Consider the following 20,534-nt stretch of genomic DNA (forward strand, 5'->3'; position numbering starts at 1 on the left):
CCATCACAGAGGCATACAAGTTTCTGCTGAAAGTTAATTTTTTCAAACTCTTACAGCACAATCCTAAAAAGAGTGATTTCAATAGGCTTAGACTGGAGTAACACTGTTTAGGATTGTACAGTTTGTTTACTAGCACACAGTCATGAGGACTAGAGTTGTGTTTTCTTGAATTATTTTTAGTCAAACAGTTTTGAACAATTGGCAGCACTTTTTCCATGTATGGAGAAAAAAGTTAATGTGAAAGCAAGAGACAATGTTTGCGTTGTGTACACTGTTTGGTTGGGTGCGTGGACTGCATTCAGACATAACTGGTGGAGGAGCAGGCACGTCAATATCAAAGGAAGATGTGCAGCAAGTATGTAAAGAATAAGCAGGGCGATCAACAATAGTTGGTTATTTCCCCTCCCCACCCCCTGCTCAAGATCAAATTAGGCCTGTATATTTAGTTTCAAGGCACACTATTCATACACAATTGACAATTTTACCCCAGGTTAAATAGCTCCCTTGCTTCTTTTGTCCCTGTGACATGTTTCAGCTGCTTTTGGATCTACTGAGCTGTGTTATTTGCTCTGTGAAGTTATATTTAGGTTTCCATTGAGGGAGGGGAGTTGGAAGTGTTGGTGTCATCCCCCCCTCCCCCGAGGTTTAGAGTACTTTGATAAAATGATTTGGAAATTTAATCCATCCTGGTGGATTATTCTGTACCATGTCCTGTAGCTTTTGAGAAGCCTGGAGGATATGCACTCAGACTACCTATTTCATCAAAAAGCTTTGGTCATTTGGCATGATTTTTTAATTTTTTTTTGTACACAGAGCAGACATACGTGTTAGTGGTGCATGTGTGGATATTGCAGATTATGTTGCTTTTAGGGCTTCTTAAGGCTCAAATAAATTTCCTCATCCTTTCTCACAGTCTCTGCTTATCTTCCTTTGTTCATTCTTTCAGTCATTCACTCCCCCATCTTACTTCATTAGCTCAGATTTTTTATTAGTTGAAAAAAACAATCATTCCCACTTTTCTATTTTCCCATCTCATTGTTTCTTCCACTTAATTCCATTTAGACATGTAAAATTTCTGGAAATTTCAAAGTAATGTGGGGGGGGGGGACAGAATCCTATTTTTCTGGAAAAAAACACAAAAATGTTGGGGAAAAATGGAAATATATACAGTGCTTACTTTCCTATGAGGTCAGTTCATACTAGAGCAGGGCTTGGTCTATTCTTCCAACTCTGTTTCTTGGTGTATATTAGCTGGACTCTGCAAACAGTTGTGTGGCACCGATTTCTCACTGGCTCTCTTCCTATGCTATTTTCAACATGTCAGCCCCTCCCTCTAGTTTGAAACAAATAGACTTCTTTGAAGTGTGAGGGGTAAGGCATTTGCTGCTATTGTGTTGTGTAGTAGAATATGAATTAAAGAAGACATTTTAGTGCTTAAGTTGGGTGCCAAGCTACCCTGAAATATTGCCACTTAACTATACTGATTGAGAATTTTCAGGATTTCACTGTGATTTCTAAGAGTCCTCTTGGCAAGGGATAATTGAATTATGCCTGCCTTTTGGAAGAATAAGGCATGTCACATCCTGTTTTGTTCATTTATTGTGCCATAGTCTGCAACAGCTTGTTATAAACACCTCAATGAAATATTTTTGACTTGTGATAACTTGTAAATTTTTGCAGAGAGTTGGGTTATCTTGGATAGATAACTTAAGATCCACAATAAAAATATCAGTTTAGCTATTGCTCAATTTTTTTTTCCTTGCTGTTGTAAGAACATAAGTTTAAGAACTGTCTTTGCTGTTTTACCTTTAATTGCATCTGTGGCATAAGGAAGGTTGAGGATCTTCGCTATTTTATTCACAGACTTTTATGTTGTTGTTGTTTTTTTAAAAAAACCCAAATTATCTACTTTGTCTACTTTGTGTTCAGATGGCTAAAAATGTCTTCTGAACGGAAGGTAGAGGCAAGGGATAATTGATAACTTCTGATGCATTTAAATGTCATCTTTTAAACGGAAGGAAATCTCAAATGGCACAGTTGGCAATCACTTTTGTTCATGCCACTGTCAAAATTAAAATGCAGTTTATATGTAATATTTTCCTGTAGATTGAGACTGTATAGCTTTAAAATAAAACATGTTTACCTGTGCATTTTTGCACTTACTTAGAACTGTTTCACGTGGGTAGCTGTGTTGGTCTGTAATAGAAGAGCAAGATTCAGTTCCAGTAGCACCTTCAAGATCAACTAGATTTCCAGGGTATGAGCTTTTGAGAGTCAGACAAAACTGTAACTTTTTGAAATTATTGCCATTTCAATGTTAAGCTAGTATTTTTAATCTTCCTTCAAAATATGGCACTGTTCTTAATGCAAATTGTTAAGTTTGCTTTACCTTGTGGCCTTCAGCAGTACTCCTGAATTGGGGATTACTCTGGGGGGAAAGGCAAAACATGTTGTGGCACTGTTAACTGTAGCATGAGTATGCTTGGCAAATACTCCAGTGTCCTTTTAGGCTAGCAGCAGGGAACCTTTACTCTTAGTACAAGCTTTCTAAAAGGAAAATTTAAATTTTCTCTCCTTAGCCTAGGCAATGCATTGGATTTCAATTCTCTTATTTTTATTGGCTTTCTTGGCTTTGTCCCATAGTTGCTTTCTTCATCTCCATCCAGGCCATGTCTTAGAGAAGCCTCAGTGTCATGCTTTATGGGAGATAGACACACAGAAACACTCCAGGAGGAAGCTTGCTAAGTAGCCTTCGATAATTGCATGTCATGTAGCTGAGCAGCCCATGCCGACACGTTGTTACATTCAGGTGCCATTTCCAGCTCTGGTGTACCAAGCTGTGGCTCCTTCAGTTGCCCCTATTTTATTTCTTAATAATTTTAGAAACCACCAGCTGACAGCATTTGAAGTTGTTGTGACTAGTCATATTCAAGGGTTGATCTTTTATCCCTGATGCTGCAAGTAATATTAGGCGTGTAGCTTGATAGAAGAATGTAAGAGCAGCCGTGTTAATTCGGGTAAATCGACCTGGGCATCTAGTCCAGTATACTGTTCTGCAAAGTGGCCAACCAGGTGTCCTCAGAGACTTGTAGCAGGTAACGAAGGCCAAAGCCTCAGCCTGTTGTTGTCCCTAGCACAGATATTCAGAAGGTTGCTGCCTCTGACCATGAAAGTTCCATTTAGCTTTCATGATTAATACTAATTGATGGGCCCATTCTCCATGAATTTGTCCAGTCTCCTTTTAAAGGCAACTAAATCAGTGACTATATCACTCCATTGTGTGGCTGTAAATTTCACAAGTTAATTACTGTTTGAGTGAAGAAGTACTTCATCTTGTGAACCTACTGCCCATCAACTTCATGGGTGCCCACGAGTTCTGGGGAACAGAAGAAAAAGATCTGTCCATTTTCTTTGCATATGTTTATAAACCTCTACATATTATCCACCCACTCCTAGTAATCAGCTTCTCAAGCTTGTTAAGCTTTGTAGGGAAAAATCTTTGAAGGGGTGATGCTGGTCTCTGTCACTTTTTCAGTGGTAATGTACCAATTAGGAGATGCAGTGTTATCTGTTCCTAAAATATTTCATTATTTAAAAACATTTTTATGTCACCTTTATAACCAAATAGAGTTCCCAAGACAGCAAACATTTGAAGTTTAAAAGGTTTGAACACTGAACATAAAATATAACTCAATTGAAGGATAAGGAAACATTGCAAATAGAAGAGATAGTAGCTCTGTAGTTTTTACTGGCCAGCTTCTCAAGTGGCATATGGACAGTCCAAAGGTTGAAAACCAATTCATTTCTACTTTTACATAAGCTTTTACTGCTTGCTGACCTGGAAAATGATGCTTACTTTTCACATAAGGGAAGGGGCTGTAGTCAGTAGTAAAGCATCTGTTTGGCACGCTGAAGGCCCCAAGTTCAATCCCCAGCATCGCCACTTAAAAGGATCTGATTGTAGATGATGTGAATCACCTCTGCCAGTCTAAGTAGATAATACGTATCCTGATGGACTAAAGGTCTGATTCGGTATAAGTCAGTTTCAAGAAGCTATTTGTAAGCTTGACCTAATATGTGATGCCTTATACAATGTACCTGTCAAATGATTTAAGTGGCCAGTTTATTACTTTCTTCCTAAACTACCAACCAAGCCCATTGTATAAACAACGGGCTCTAGAAAACCTAGTACCCTATCCACAAGCTCGGCCCTCCATGCCGAGGCTTCTGCTGTCTCTGCTGCCACTTGCGCTAGCGTTTGCAACTTGGAAGGTGATGATGCAGTGTGACCAGCTGTTCCCTCGGCTGCTGCCACCCTCGGTTTGACCTGTGCCGTCCCTGGCACTGTGTAGGCCAGGAGCTGAGGCCCCGGAGGGACCGGCATGGCTCTGCTGGCTGCTTTAGTGGCCACTCAGGCTGGCGCATGTCCTCCCTGCACCCAGGCTGGTGGTCAAAGCCCAGGAGGGACTGGCTCAGCTCTGCTGGCTGCTCTGGCAGTGGCCCATTCACGGGCATCTTCCCCCTGCGCCCCGGCTGAATCTGTGGGCGCGGACTCAGTCTCTGGGCTCTTGCGGCCAGGTAAGTCTGTTGCTGATGACTCACTTTTTATTTCCATGAGTGTGCCTGAGCGGGGATAAAAAGTGAGTTGTTAGCAACACAGTTTGCCTTTTATATCTTAGGATTCTCTCCTAGTTAAAAGCCAACTATAGGTGATAAATTGGTTCCAGAGCTCTTGTGAATTGCAGCAGAAAATGTTTGTGTTTGGGGTGTTGAGGTGGTGGTAGAAGATTCTTGCTAAACCAGGTGAAGCAACTTCTGTATACCATAGGTGAAAAATGTTTTGCGACCTGTCACTCCAAAATCCCCAGAAATTGCACTCCATCAATAAGCAGTAATGTACCCTACTGCAATCCTCTTGCTATATATGCATCTGAAAATCTAGGATGAATTTTTCAAAGCATCTCCGTAAATTTGAGGCCCTTTTCTCTTCTCTCTCCATTAAGACGTTTGCTTATCTTTAAGGTAGCATCAGCCTTGTTTCACCTTCTGTGAAGGATATCGGTTAAGAAACCTCCTTGTAAAGCTGTGTGGGGTTTTGGTTGCTGGCAACCCTTAGGAAAATATGGATGGTATTGAGCTGTAGTTACTATTTAGGCTGTAAAACTACAAGTTTGTCCTTAGGTGCTTTGTGTTTATAATATAATCTTGTGTCACTTTCTTTAGGGAAGGAAATGAACCAGGGGATAACATGAAGATCACCTACAATGAGTTGCTGTGTAAAGTCTGCCAGTTTGCCAATGTTCTTCAGGAGCAAGGTAAAATGAGTTTTCGCAAACTTATCATACTGGCACGAACATCCCAGTGAGCAAGATGGCCTGCTTTCCTCCTCCCAGGCTTGAAGGTGGGATGGCAGAGACAGAGGGATCATTCCTGAACTTACGCAGTGCTCCAAGGGACCACAGTTTGGATGAGCTCTCGTCTCCCTTCCCAGGGAGAGTTAAAGTGGGGGAGATTGTCATCCTATGCTTTAAAGGTCTTCCAGGGGTCTTGGCAGCTCTGCATAATGCTCCCTCTCCCAACTCAAGAATAATTGTAAGATTTTTTTCTAAATATGGAGATCAACAGCCAGAGCTTGTGAACCCTTATGTCTCAGCATCAATATGTGCTGCATTTATGATGTTAGGTTTCCACTTCAATTGCCTCAGCTAATATGATACTGTCTGGAAGATGCTTGCTTGTAGCAATGGAAACTAACTTTTTTGTGCCTTTAAAAACACGATATACCATCAGTATAATAATAACATTTGATTTATATACCGCCCTTCAGGATGACTTAACACCCACTCAGAGTGATTTACAAAGCATGCCATTATTATCTCCACAAGAAAACACCCTGTGAGGTGGGTGGGACTGAGAGCTAGAAGCTGTGACTGACCCAAGGTCACCCCGCTGGCTTCAAGTGGAGGAGTGGGGAATCAAACCTGGTTCTCCAGATTAGAGTCCCACCGCTCTTAACCACTACACCAAACTGGTGCACCATCAGTATCCTATTAAGATTTGTCTTCTACTTTAGGACATTTTAAACTAAAAAAACTAAAAGAGTCTTACAATACTGATTCCAACTTTATTACATTGTTCCTTAGCAAACATTGCAATTCAGGTCCTGCTCTTAACTGTTTTGTATTTAATCTGTTAAGACTCTGGACTTAACAGTGTTGGCCTCTTCACTGTTTTTGATTCTCACTCATTTAGTAAACTCTAAAATTAGTATTCTCTCTCTTTGGAATTTGCATACATCTGCTTAGTTAGCAGTTGATAACAAGAATTTATCTAGTTTTGAGCAAATTTGGCAATAAGTTTGCCTACAAAATGAGTAGCATTTATTGACTGTGGTGGGGAGACGCCTAGATTCTGTTATAGACTACATAAGAAAACACAAAAATCTTTGAGGTGGAGGGACAGTGGGAGTAATAGAACAAAACATTAAGGAGTTTAAGCAAGAATTTGCTATTTCTGCATACAGCAAAGAGATATTTTCTCAAAACACTGAAGTGTAGCTGTATGATAGTTTAGTGATTTCTATTAGTAGAAATGCAGTAAGATACAAATATGTGGATGGGTGTCAGTAAAGCAGTGCTGACATAGAAAGCACAATTTATTTCATGTTTTTTCCACCTTGCTGGCTCCTAGATATATGTGAACTGTGTGATGCCAGTGTCCAAAACAAAGTGGGTTTTCAACTGTTTAAAAAATTCTTGCAGCTGATAACAAAGAACATGTTTAGTAATATCATTAAATGGCTGTTAAAATGTAGTAAATATTATAAACATTGCATTTAAGATGTTTGCAGAGTTGATGGGAGGTAACAGTTATTCACCTGTAATGCCTTGTGTTCATGTGTTTGTAGCATTTGACCCATACTGTGATTGCTTTCAAGTTAGATTGCTGTAATGTGTTTTATGTGGGGCTGCTTTTGAAAACTGTCCAGAAACAGCCGTTGGCCCAAAATGTGGTTACCAAGCGGTGCTGAGAGATCTGCACTGGTTGACTGTTTCTGGACACAGCTTGAAATACTGGTTCTTACCTTTTAAGCCTTAAATAGCTTGGGGTTGGCATGGATATGGGCATATGGCTTGGATTTTCCTGCTGTACTGTCCACACTGCCAGTTAAGATAATCTTTTCAAGCCCTACTTTCTGTGCCCCTTGTTGCAAGCAGGATGGCGACCACAAGGCTTTTTCAGGGATGATGCCTCACTGTTGAAATACCTTGAGGCTCACCTGGGGCCTGCCTTACTTTCCTTAAGTCACCAGGCTGAAACATTTCTTTTTATTCAGGCTTTTTAATTATGGAACACCGTAGCATGGAGACTGTTCATGAACATCATTTTAGGCTGCTCATTATTTGTTTTATGCTGTTCGTATGCCGTGGCTTGTTTGATTTTGATTGTGAGCCATCTTAAGCTGGTCTCTGCAGAGGTGGTGTGTTAATTTTAATTTCAGGTTGGGAATAGTGTGTGTGTGTGTTGGGGGAGCTGAAGGATGCTTTCCCCACATTCTGATGACCCAATCTTAATCAGGCCTGCAGGTGCCTGGGAAACACGGAACTCTAGAATGCATCTTTGTAACGTGAATCAGCAGTGAGATAGGATAACTTGCCGAAGGTTTCTCAATGAGCTTCATAATGGGAGCAGGATTTAATTTGAACCCATGTCTCCCTGACTAAAGGCTGATGCTCTAACTGTTAAACAACACTGGATGTTGTTGTACATAACTGACCAATGAAAGAATCTTTGCTGATAATATCCTGTAACTTTTTAAAATAGCGAAGTACCTGTATGTAGCCATGGTCATTTTGAAAGTCACAAATGAGTCTGGCTCCATAATAGGGATAATATGATTTACTTGCTACTGGGGCCATTAGCTTTAATTCATTAGTGTTTGCAAAGTGCTTTAAAGGCGAGACACTTCAGTTTGCTGATTCTTGGCTTGTGATTCTAAAATATCAAAAGCAGACTGAAGATTTCAATATCATGTTTTCTCTTCATTTACATTTCCAGCAGAACCCCTTTTCCTGGATTTTTTAAAATTATCATTTATGTAAATTCACTGTTTAAATTGGTAGCTTGTGATTTTGAACTTGTTCTTGATGCTATGCTGTTTTGGTTTTAGTCGGTCTGTTGAAATAGGCTCAGAACAGTGTGGTTGATTGGTGGAATGGTGTCAGCTGAGCAGCCTGAGAAACACCATCTCTTTATCTTCTTCAGGCGTGAAGAAAGGAGACAGAGTTTCTATCTACATGCCGATGATTATTGAACTGGTGATAGCTATGCTTGCCTGTGCCAGAATTGGAGCACTTCATTCCATCGTGGTAGGAAGGGGTAATTTACTTACGGTGTCAATTCTGTTATAAACTACGTATTGAAATGGTCAGCAATTGTAGTAGATAACTGCTGGCATAAAGCTGGTTCCTTGGTCTGATGTATCTTTGATTTGTTTTGAGGGTTTGTTTGTTGCATGGAGTCTTCCTTTTAGCTGAGCAGATGCTAGAGTAACCATTTTACTTTGCCACAGAGAGCCTCAGGGGTTTGGGTAGTCTATTGGTTTTCAGAGTTGGTACCAGTAGGGAATCCTTTTCCTGTTGCCTTATTTGAACCCATGTCTGGATTTCCTAAAAACCCTGAGCATTGCAGAGTATTTTGGAAAGTATTCTAAGATTCACTGCCTGGTACATAAAGGCTGCTGGCCAGGCTATATATGTTGCAGGAGATGATTGACAGTTATGGGTATTCAGTAGAGTTCCCAAAACACTCTCAACAAATGCTGAAAGATTTGGGAGGCAGTGCCTGGAGATGGTGGAGTTTGGAAAGGCTATTGTGTCTCTTCTGCGTGATGCTCAGGGCTGCCTCCTTAGTCTCTGTGGTCTTTACCATAGAAATGTCTAAAGCATCTCTATGTAGAGGCCATTGTTTCTCCAGCTCCTCATAGATGGGAAATTGGAGTTAGGGGTGGGTAAATACTAGTCCTAGTAAGTGGCCTTTCAGGGAAGATTGTTCTTCAGTTCTGAATTTTGCAGTGAGAAATGCCTGATAAACTTCCAAAAAACCTTAAGGTACCCCAAAACACAGTTTGAAAATCACTAGTCAATCTGGAATGTTGGCATTCTTTTAAAGTGTCCCTGTTGCAAGTATAATTAAAGATGTTTTCATTTCAGTGTTGTCTTGTCAGTTTGCAGGTTTTTCGGCAGAGTCCCTTTGTGAGAGGATCCTTGATTCTCGCTGTTCTCTTCTCATTACTGCAGGTAAAAAGTCTTTCTCTAAATCTGGATATCAAAATATTTCATGCAACAGGATCAATCATTAATGAGGAAAAATGCATTCAGGCCACTGTACTTTATTTGGGGGAAGAGGAAGGAGTTCTTGATGTAGAATGTTTAAACCCTGTTTTTTACCCAGATTGACTCAATCAGGGTGCAATTCAAGTCCCTAACAATATACAGGTCAAATAATGGCAGCCATTGATCAACTTGTAGATCTCTGTTTTGCTTTTGGGGACAAGCAAATCCTTGTCAGTGCTAGTGAATTATATTATTCAGAGGTTCATGTGTTGGAAAAGAAGAAACGGATAATTAAAGGATGGCACCTTTGCCCTCATTCCGGACCTGAAGTGCTGAATTGTACTTCTCTTCCCAAACCTCCTGCTGACCCAGCTTCAATATTGTTAATATATAAGCAATTTTAAATATTGTATAGAAGCTGTTGGTAGTCATTGGTGGAGTTGTATTAAAACAGCATCCTGCCGCTTTGTTCAATGAACGCTGTCAGATGTTTATTACCAACATGTATTGGAAATTGCATATCTGTTTTCCTTAAAATGGTGCTTTGATAGTGAAGTTTGACATTCCATTTTGCTGCCATGCAAAAAAAAAATTGTAGCATTCTTATGACATCTAGTAACTTGGCAGTTGCAACTGTACCTTTTAGTTTTGTAATAGTTTTTCTAGAGCTTACATATTAGTCCCTTGCCAGTTGCTCCATATTACTGTGTCCTAATGATGACTGTTTTAAAGAACCACTGCATGGCAAAGAGTTGTTGGGTCATGCAGTTTTCTGGTTGTTCCCTAAAGAATATTCCAAGTATTGCTTACTCTTAACTTGAGCCCCTGCCAAGGATGAGATTTCGCTGTGTTTCTTAGAGGCATCTATTGTTATTTTGATTGGTCTATATTTCAGCAAACTTTCCTTCAACTTAATTGCATTGTTTCCAATCCTTTTTTTCATTAATCTGTTCCTTTCTTCTAATGACCTTCAAGGGTTTGCAAGCTATCCTGGCAAGCCAGTTTAATGATTTACTTACTGTTTTGTAGATGCCTTTTATAGAGGTGATAAACTGATTAACCTGAAGCAGATAGCAGATGAAGCCTTGCAGAAATGTAAAGACAAGTAAGTCCACTGGAATGAAGTGATTCCTGTTGGAAACTTTTGCTTCTGTACGGATGTAAATATCCGTAATTGTGATCTTTGAAATGTCATAGCTTAGTGTTGGAAAAGCTGAAAAAGTTCCTCTTGGGACGAGGTTCTTTAGAAAGCACCTGTAACTGTACTAATTGTCTGTATGGTGGTGGAAAGTACTGTCAAATCGCAGCTAATTTATGAGAACCCTGTAGAGTTTTCAAGGCAAGAGAAGTTCAGAGGTAGTTTGCCATTGCCTGCCTCTGCTTAGCAACTATGAATTTCCTTGGAGGTCTCCTGTCCAAGTACTAACCAGGGCCAGCTCTGCTTAGCTTCTTAGATCTGACTAAATCAGGCTAGCCTGGGCCAGGTCAGGGCAGATTAATAGTTTGTAGGCAGTTTTTAAAAATCAATTTAGTTAGCTGCTTGTAAAACAGGAAGTAAGTAGCATTCTAGCACAGAATCTTGTTAACAATTAGGATAGGAAATTAAACATGCCCCCATATAAAAACTATACAGAGGTAAAATGTGAATTAGAATTTGACTTAGAATGGCTCGATTCAAATTAGTGGTGCCAGGCAGTGGAGTCAAATTAGTGGTGCCATGGAGCTTTGAGGGCAGGGCAAGGGGTGGACATTACATTGGGCTACCCTCTGATGTCACATCCAGGTTTTTGCCTGAACTTGATGTTGGCACATAGCCTGGCATCATTTCTGCCCTGCACTATTTCTCCTGCTGGCCAAGAGGCAATGGCTTGGGGGGGGGGCTTCCTTGGGGAATTGCCCACCCACTGTGAGCACTTGGCAAGACTACCCCAAACCATGGCTAAGGAACTTTAACTTAGTATGATGTATGAATTTACAAACCATGGTTTGTGATTAGCTAGCAAACCAGAATCAGAATCCATGTGGGACGGGGCTTTGTGAGCCACAGTTTTAACAAAGTATAGCTTGCTATTATGGCTTAATTGACAAACCAGAGTTACATCTGTCATCTGGAGGCCACTGCACCTAAAGATAGGCATGCTGAACAGATGGAAAATAGGAACAGACTGGTTCTAAACCTCAGCATGCTTGACTGTCTGGAAGACTGAACCCCCTGGCGTAGATTCTAAACTATTACTCATGTGAAATACGGTTTGCTGTGATGTTGAGATGACTACTAATGCCTTGAAAAAATTATTGTAATACAACTACTAACACTCCCCCAAAACCCTTAGTTACCCAGACTTTCATTTGTTATCATTATCAACTCCTTGCCCTTATCATGTTGATTAAATGTTTTTAACATACACATTTTTTGTTTCTGTAAAAACTCATTTCTTCACTTTAGACAAGAGAAGGATTTCCCAATGATTTGGGTGGAAGGGGAAACTGCGGCACATTTTGCCTATTATTTGGTAGTTTTTTCCAGCCCCATCATCTTATAACCTCAGCTGGTAATGCTTTGGATGGAATTCATAGTCTCATATCTATGCATACTTTTTGTTCTTCTGCTACCAGACTGTGGTTTTGGAAGAGTCTGAATTCAAGCTGACAGAGCTTACCTCCCCTTCCTGATTTGGGATGCTCTTTTCCCCACTTGAAAAAGGATTGGATAAAAATGGCAAACTGTTCATATATTTAGTAAACCTGCAGAGGGCCAACAAGGGTTCATTTTCAGGAAGTTGCTGAAGTCTTGAAATGTTGTGTCCTCTTTTAGGGTGGGTGTAGCAAAAAATTTTCATGAGCTCTTAAGAACTTGGGAAGTGGATATTGATCTCTGCAGGATTGGGGCATTCAGTCACACTGATTAGGAATGCCAGTGCATGCAGTGAGACTCTGACTTCCATGCTGCCTTATAATTGCTCTCCTTCAGTTGTGTATACTGGTGCAGCCTGTAGTGTCTGCTAAGTAAAGCTGGAAGAGCGTTAGCAAATTAGTCGAGTAAACACATGTTCTTTGTAGTACAAGAACTTCTTGACTTCTTAATACCGTAGTTTAAGGGTCCCCAACATGGTGTCATGGTGCCTGCTGACACAGTTCCTGGTGCCTGTGCAGTTTTTAAAAATAATGGCTTTTGGCAGCAGCTGCAACTACAGCACAAGTATCTTCACTGCATGACTGAAAGTGTATGCAAGAAAATAATAATAATATCTGATTTATATCAGATTCAGGACAATTTAACGCCCACTCAGAGCCATTTACAAAGTATGTTATTATCCCCACAACAAAAATCACCCTGTGAGGTGGATGGGGCTGAAAGAGCTCTAGAAGAGCTGTGACTGACCCAAGGTCACCCAGCTGGCTTGAAGCAGAGGAATGGGGAATCAAACCTGGTTCTCCAGATTAGAATCCCACTGCTCTTAACCACTACACCAAAATGGTTCACTTAGAAAGGCATCTTTTTACAGAGCTTCTGCCTGAAATGTTGAATAGTTACTATTAAGAGTTGTCCATGACCTCATTCCCTGACATTTTGTGGTTGACTCCACCTCTTGTGGTAGCCATTTTGTGGTTGCGTCCACCACCCTGTGTCAGAATTCCAAAGGTGCCCACAGGCTTACAGATTGAAGTTCGTTTGAACCAGATTCTTCTCCTTAATTCTTGCATCTTAGTCCATGGTTTTCATATCTGTGGTTTAAGCTAATGACTTCACTTTTCCTCCCCTTGTTTAGAGATGCTCCTCTGCGAAGGTGCATTGTGGTCAAGCATTTAGGGAGGGAAGAGCTGTTATCAGATGGGCCCAGCAGCAAATCTCCACCTCTTAAGAGACTCTGTCAAAGTGTGCAGGTACGTTACTTTAATTGTTCAAAAGATCTATTTAGGATCTTTTGAGAGAGGCTATACACTTCTAATTCTTCTTACAGTGGTGAATTCTTATATCTTTCCTCAAGGATATGCCTTCATCAACTTGGCCATCAAGTAGCAATTTGGTATTACTTTTGAAATGCAGCTCTTAACTAGCCCTTGCATTGTTACTGAGATTGCTGTGTGTAATGTGGTTGTGTAATTCTTTGAAGCACCTGCTGGTCTGAGCCTGTAATATTACTGATGACAGGAGACAAACTGGATTTTGGCTTTGCTTATTTTGGGGTTTTTTTTTCTAGGGTGAATACCTCCATACTGTATCACAAGATGTCTCACATCGCCTTTTTAAAAGAAAGCATGGTGGCAAACATGCCAGTCTGCAATTTTCTCATATCCCCAAAACATATTTAAAGTTTTAAAGTGTGTCTACAAGATATACATTTCACTTGTATCAAAACTGATATAATTATCAAATATCAAAAAATCATCAAAACTGAGTTACTTAACAAAACAAAAGGAAAGCTAAAAATTGGGTATCTATCAATCATCTAATTTCTGTATCACTGTTCCACCCAAACAGAGTCTCCAAATATCAGAACATTAAGACATTTTAAACATTAAAGCAACGTTTAAAATGGACATGTCTGTGAGTGTATGTATAAAAAAATTCCATTAAAAACATATAGACATAAAAACATACACAAAGCAACCAAGGAGGAGGACCAATAAGTTACTGGGGGTATGCCAAAAAAAGTCTTCACCTGCTGGTGGAAGACAAAAAGACAGATGTATCTCCCTGAGGAGGGAGTTTGGGGATCATGACCAAGAAGGCCCCTTTTCTGGTTGCTATCATCTAAGTTCTAGCCTGTAGCTTTCAGACTGTCTTCAAGGGCAGCCCCATGTACAGCTTAAGAGGGCAATTTTCACCTTCCTTGCTTAGAACTTGGGAGCTGAAATCTTATTTCATGAGAGCAGGAAGCATTGGCCAAACAGCAAGCCAGGCCAACTGTATGATATCATGGAAAGGTGTAGGAGTTTCTCTGCCAGTCAGCTGGGCCAGTTTTAAGCTGAGACTGGGGATATGTCAATGTTTGCAAAATGCAAACTGTATTTACATATACATTTCTGTGTGCGTGCACACGCATCTGTTTATTTACTTTTTCCTTCCAGGATGTATTCTTTCCCTTCTCCAGCACTGTGACTCCCACAAAAGAATAAAAGGGATAGATGTGTGCAAAGAACAGGCATTTCCAGTACAGCAATGCTACCTGCCTCCATTATGTTTGTGTGGATCTTCTGCTACGGTTGAAAAACTGTGAGCTCTAATGAGCATAGCTCTAATAAAGTTGCTCCTTTTGTTAGTGGAATTGGAACCTTGTGGTGTAAATTTTCTTGGTAACAACTCTCTCCATTACCATTCAGGTTTTCCACAGTGCTTTCTGTTGCTTGTGACCGTTCCTTTTATCATATAAATGTGTCATGGCCTATATCAACATTTCCTCCTACAAACTAATCAGTTTCTCAATCATCTACCCTTCTAGTCTCAGTGCTGTTTTGTTAATGCCCAGTGCTAACTAGTTTCTTCTATCATAGCTCCAAGGGAATAATTTAGAGGATGTGTGTTTTTGGCAGTTTCCTTGAGAACAGATGTTTTCAGAGCAGGCTCAAGAGACTGTTCATATAGAGTGGTATATTCACAACCAAGTAATCCTCTTCTAGAGAGCCTTCCGCACTGTTGTACACTGTTGTATACAATAGTGCCCATGGTGAGCAATTCTTGAAGCAAGAGTTGATCAGCGAGTTTGTGTTGATAACTTTGGCTCATTCTCCCTGAAGTGGTAGAGGGTTCACGTGACTGAACACTTCTCCATACTAAAAGCATCAGACTTCTCCTTGACACTCTACTTTTCTATGTATTGGGAAGTAATTTTGTGAAGGAACACTACATCATGCAAGCCCCACCTGCTCTGGGACATAGTACTATCTACACACAAGCATGCTGTCTCAGTAAGTGCCAGCTGGCCAAATTCATAAGAACGTAAGAGTCCAGCATCCTGTCTCACACAACAGCCAACCAGTTTCCCTGGAGGGCCAACAAGCAGGGCCTAGAGGCCTAGACTTCCTGATGTTGTCTCCTCGCTCTCCTCCTGATACTGCCTCTAGCTCTAGGTCTCAGAGGGTTATTGCCTCTGAGTATGGAAGTTCCCTTTACTCCCCATGACCATAATGGGCTTATTATCCATGAATCTAACCACCTTCTAAACCCCTATCTATGCTCATGGCTGTCACTTGCTTGTTGAGCAAAGAAGTATTTCCTTTTGTCTGTTCATTACATTAAAGTATCCTATTATAAGCCTCATAGCAGTTCCCTTTGTAGGTTACAACAGCGGCAGCATGGGAGCCACTTATTCCATGGCTTCATCCTATAGTGCTGCTGTAACAGTTAAAAGTCTAGGGCCAGTTCCGCAGGTTTTCCTCATTCTGTTGCCAAGCAGTTGAGACTGGTGATGATCATGTGAGAGGACCTGTGCGATGGGCCCTGTACATGTAATGCCAGGCTTCTGAATGTTACACTAGTACAACTGTTGCTAGCCTCAGGTTGGGAAATTCCTGGAGATTTAGGGGGTGGAACCTGGAGAGGGGAGGTACCGCTCTCCAAAGCTGTCATTTTCTCCAGGGGAATTGATCTCTGTGGCCTGGAGAACAGTCCTAATCCTGAGAGATCTCCAGCCACCACCTGGAGGCTGGCAATCCAAACTAGAATGCATCATTGGATGGAGCTGCAGGAAAACCAGTCCATGTCATTTTTGTTCCACAGATGCAGTCTCTTCTTGGACACTTGCTTCCTCACATGAAGCTGTCCATTACATTTAATCTCTCATCTGTTCCTTACTGTCTTCTTGTCCAGCAAATCAAAGGGGTAAATGTAGTAAAAAAATCAGTTGGCTTTCAAAAGTCCTATTGGTCCCATCTCTTTTTTACAACCCCCCTCCCCATGTTCTTCTTGCACCTGTTAGAAATGTGTGAAATTGAAGATGTTGGTTGTGTTTTAAAGTGGCAGTTCTTGTAAGATTTCTTACAGCTTGTACAGGAATTTTTCTTGGAAAGAAATTATTGCACGAGTGTAATTTGTCTTCCTTTCAGCCACACTGCCATAACTGACTTAAACATTTCCAGAAGCCTTTCATTTTTTAGTGTATGGTGTTGTGCTGAGGAGCAGCTAGAAAGAATATCCTCCCCTGTTTGCACTACTAAAGAATGGTGTATTGACACTTACATGTCACCACTCTACACCTTGTGGCTTGTAGGGTGTTAAAATGTATGCATATTCACCCAGCACTCTCAGCCCCAGTGGTAAGCCTTTACTCTTGTTGTGGCTTTGGTTCTTCTGGTTACAAAGTGTAAATCAAGGAAGTGGAGTATGAGTTGGGGAGAAGCATTCCTAACCATCACTGCAGGAGGACTATCTGGGCATTCCAGGGAAACCCAGGGCTGTTTAACCGAGTGGGCAGGAGTGAACAGGATTATCTCCCAGTCCGCTGGGCCATACAGCCTGCCGGTTGTCGCTGTCTCACTGGTACCCGGACATTCCAGATAAAGTCTGATAATAAAGAGGGATGTATGCCAGAAGATACACTCATGGAAGTAACTAGTTTGCATTTCTAACTTAAGATAAGAGCTTTGATTAAGGAAATAGTGGGAAGTTACATGGCAGAATAATGCAATGTGCAAAAATGCACAGTGAATATCTGTGCTGATAAGGGCTTTTGATTACTCGTTAGCATCACTACCTGTGTTCCTTCCCTTAGCCTTTAGTTCCCCATTGATCATGCCTTTTGGTCTTGTGCAGGCAGCTCCATTCAGAGACTAATTGGTTAATTAGGAAATATTCCTGTGCTCTTGCTTAATCTCCAAAATAGTGGCCCAACTGCAGCTGGCTCTGGCTTCTGTATGCAGGAGGAAAATGCTGAAGAGAAGAGAGAGGCATTCAACAGAGACTGTCTCTGGCCCAAACCCTGCTTTGCTGTTCTGGCTTCCTGGAAGAAGAGCTTTTGCAACCGTCTAATGCACTCCCTGTTGGGCCTTTGTAGCTGCATAACCTAATCCCATGCCATTTTAACATAAAGTTGAGTAGGTGCCCAATGCAACTTTTTCGCTTCTCAAATCTTATATCCTCTTTGTGGATTTTTAACAGGAAAAAAAGGCTGAGAGCTCAAAGAAAGTCCACCCCAAGGTATTTACTGTGTAGCAGAAACTTTATCTCAACATTCCTCTCCTCTGCTTGCCCCTTTCTGCACCTCTCTCTTAACTGCGCTCACTCTTTCACCCTCTGCACGGTAACGTGTGCGCTTCTAACCACGTTTCCAGCAGTTGCATGGTAGTTATAGACATCACTGTCCCAAAGAGTGGAAGGGCTTGGCAGGATACAAGCATTGCCCTGGGATTGTTGTGGAGGGACAGTGACTTTGTTGTAGTGCTAACACTTCCTTTTTTTTAGATTATCTTCTTGTTAATCTAAAAACTTAAATCAGCTTTGAAATTCACATATGTAAGGTGTGCGCTTTGGGGGCGTTTGAGTGTAAGTGGTAATGTCTCTTCAACTATAGCTGGAGCTGCTTGAAATGAAGAGGCATAATGCACAGCATGCTCATGCTGAATCTCTTGGGAGTCCCGTACTTGAATCTATTTCTTTAGTCAAAACAGCTCTTATGAGCCCGTGAACAAGGCATTCTGGTGCTTCCGTCCTGGCAGCTCTGCTTTTGTGGGCATTATACAAAAATGGCAGAGTCTTGCTGGTAACAGGGTGAAATGTGGCTCTAGACTTATGTATTATATACTCTTTCCAGCGCTTAGCGGGCAAAGCTTTAATCCAATCAAAATGATTGCCGGTGCTAAGCTTCTATAAAGTTAAGTTAAATTAAATCATCTTTCAACGTACAGTACTAACTTTTCCCATTGGCTTTTCTATTCAGAGTTCTCTTATTAAGGCATGTTAAACCATTTATAGATAGTCTTTTTTCCGATTGTTTTTCTGGACATGTAATTCTGTGCCTGTCTGGAGAAAGAGAGAGGGTGATATCTTTACAGCTCTCAAGTGTGGGTGATAGGACTTCAGGTATTATTGGGGCTCCTTGAAAAGCCATCCAATGTATGCAGGCTCAGCAGGAATGTAGAAAGTCAGCATAGACATGCATGGCATGGAGAATGCTTGCAACCTTGCTAGACCACACACAGATCTACAAGTCCTACAGACAAGCATGGAGATCTGTGAACTGGCTTCAGCCAGACCTGGGGAACAATCTACCTGTAAATGTGTAGTTTCTTTTATCATTTTAAAAGCCTCTTTTTTTGTATCTGACAAACTGAGCTCATACCATGAAAACTGTTATTCATCTTTAAGGTATTACTGGACTTGAATTTTGTTCTGTTACTACAGACTAACATGGCTACCCCCCCAGAAACTATTTAAGTAATTCTGTTTCCTTGGTACATTAATGCAGCCAACTGTCCCCGCCCCCATAAAAAGATTCCTGAAAAATGAGAATAAGGAGTAAAGAGAAGACTTTATAGCGGAAGAGGAGGATAATGAGAAAGGGATAATGGTGATGAGTGTGTCAGTTGCTACTGCTTGTTTTGTATGTTGGACTTCAACCCCAAGGTCAACCACCAGTGTGCCACCACTAATGCAAGGTTCTGTTGCTCAACTATATGTTGCCCTTTCAGTCCAAGCTCCATGCACATGCACATCCCATTCTGCCCGTGCCACACAGTCATCTGTGCCAGGTCAGCTGCCTCTGCACCAATTGGATAGTGATTTGGGCTGTCTGCCTTCCCCCTCCCTTCCCGAGGGACAGTCTTCCTGCTTATGCACGACACTGGAAAAAAGGGGTGTTGAAATGCTAGTCAAATGTCAATTTACAGACCTTCTGTACATGTGATATAAGAGAATGCTAGTATGCCAGTTTTGACCATCAGCCTTTCATTATTGTTCACCTTAGGGAGTGAGTAACTGGGGCAGGACTTTTATAACCTGTAAATTCTATAGTTAGTGTAAAAAGAGAGTGCTATACCTGTAAGCTTTCAGGGAGGTAGTTATATGGCTTCTTTCCAAAAGTTTACAAGCATTAGTAATGAGGGTTGGGCTTCAAAGGGAGAGGGAACCCCACAGAAGCCTGCGTGAGGATATCCTGTTCTTGGTTGCACGAGTCCTGCTGCTGCTCTTGTACAAACATTCCATGTCAGCCCTTTGGAAAAGATAACGTTTTTAATTTGACTCCTTGGGCTGGGATTTTCAAAGAAGATTTTTTACATCCAGTGAGAACTGGGACCATATCATTCTGTACTTGTCAAAAGGAAACAAAGTTTACTTTGCTATGTTAATTTCTAAAAGTTAACATGTTAATGTACATCACAAATAATAATATAATGATCACTTTTCCAAGTTGAAAGTGAGATCATATCTTGATAAGCAGACTTTTAGTGTGTTCATAGTTGCTTTTGTTCTGCATCATTTTTATGACTTGTTGACACACAAAGAAATGTTAGTTACATGGTGGTATATCGTTGATGGGATTGCTTCATCATGTGTCAGAATCCTCATTTAGTCCATAGTATACGACTACATGCTCTGTCTCTTGTTCTTGCTTCTCTCAATCCATGCACACTTTTGGCTGCGCGAAAGCTTTCCCCCAAATTTGGGAGTGGGAGATGCAGGAATAGTGAATGATGGAGCCACTGAGGGGGCAAATGAAGAACTGCAATCATTGCTTGATTTCCTGCAGGAATGTCTGTCAGATTCAGGTTTGAAGAAAGGATCAAAGAACATGCTATAAACTGTCACTTTAGTGTGCATCTGTATTCAGTTTAAGATGAGCTTAGTGATGGGATGGAAATATACGTGGTTCATCATGTGCTGGCCAAAAACCTGGGCATGAGGTTTAAATTTTGAGATGACTGCTTTACAACTCATTCGGCTATAATGCCAGTACATGTGCACACTTTTGTTTGCTGGGTATTGAGAGAATATATACATAAAAACAGGCAGCTGAATGGAGTTACTAATTTGTTCAGGGAAGTGATACTTAACTTGTTTCTGGCATGCTGGGGGGGCAGGGCAGAGCACATGGTCTTACCCACTTGCCTTGTGTTTTGTGTCTGTCCTGGCTGTTGGTGGGTCTTTTGCATTGTTTTTGTATGCACAGTCGTCTATTTCTCTGTCTGCAGAATAGAAATAATTGCCTGCCTGTCTTGGGGGTGGGTGGGAGTGGGCTTGAAGGTCAGTGTAATAAATTTAAA

The 20,534-nt window shown here is 41.0% G+C and overlaps 1 protein-coding gene across 2 annotated transcripts in view; it reads left to right on the plus strand.

The window, feature by feature from the left end:
- Positions 1 to 20,534, plus strand: part of ACSS2 (acyl-CoA synthetase short chain family member 2) — a 57,995-nt gene that overhangs the window by 18,617 nt on the left and 18,844 nt on the right. The window contains exons 3-8 of one of the 2 annotated variants that reach the window (XM_054979167.1): positions 5,224 to 5,315; positions 8,266 to 8,369; positions 9,227 to 9,299; positions 10,365 to 10,440; positions 13,106 to 13,220; positions 17,434 to 17,472. In XM_054979167.1, coding sequence (XP_054835142.1) covers positions 5,224 to 5,315; positions 8,266 to 8,369; positions 9,227 to 9,299; positions 10,365 to 10,440; positions 13,106 to 13,220; positions 17,434 to 17,472 — 499 coding nt within the window. The remainder of the gene's footprint in view (positions 1 to 5,223; positions 5,316 to 8,265; positions 8,370 to 9,226; positions 9,300 to 10,364; positions 10,441 to 13,105; positions 13,221 to 17,433; positions 17,473 to 20,534) is intronic. The other variant, XM_054979168.1, reaches the window with a different exon arrangement.

Source organism: Eublepharis macularius, chromosome 5 (assembly GCF_028583425.1).
Source record: "Eublepharis macularius isolate TG4126 chromosome 5, MPM_Emac_v1.0, whole genome shotgun sequence".
NCBI lineage: Eukaryota > Metazoa > Chordata > Lepidosauria > Squamata > Eublepharidae > Eublepharis > Eublepharis macularius.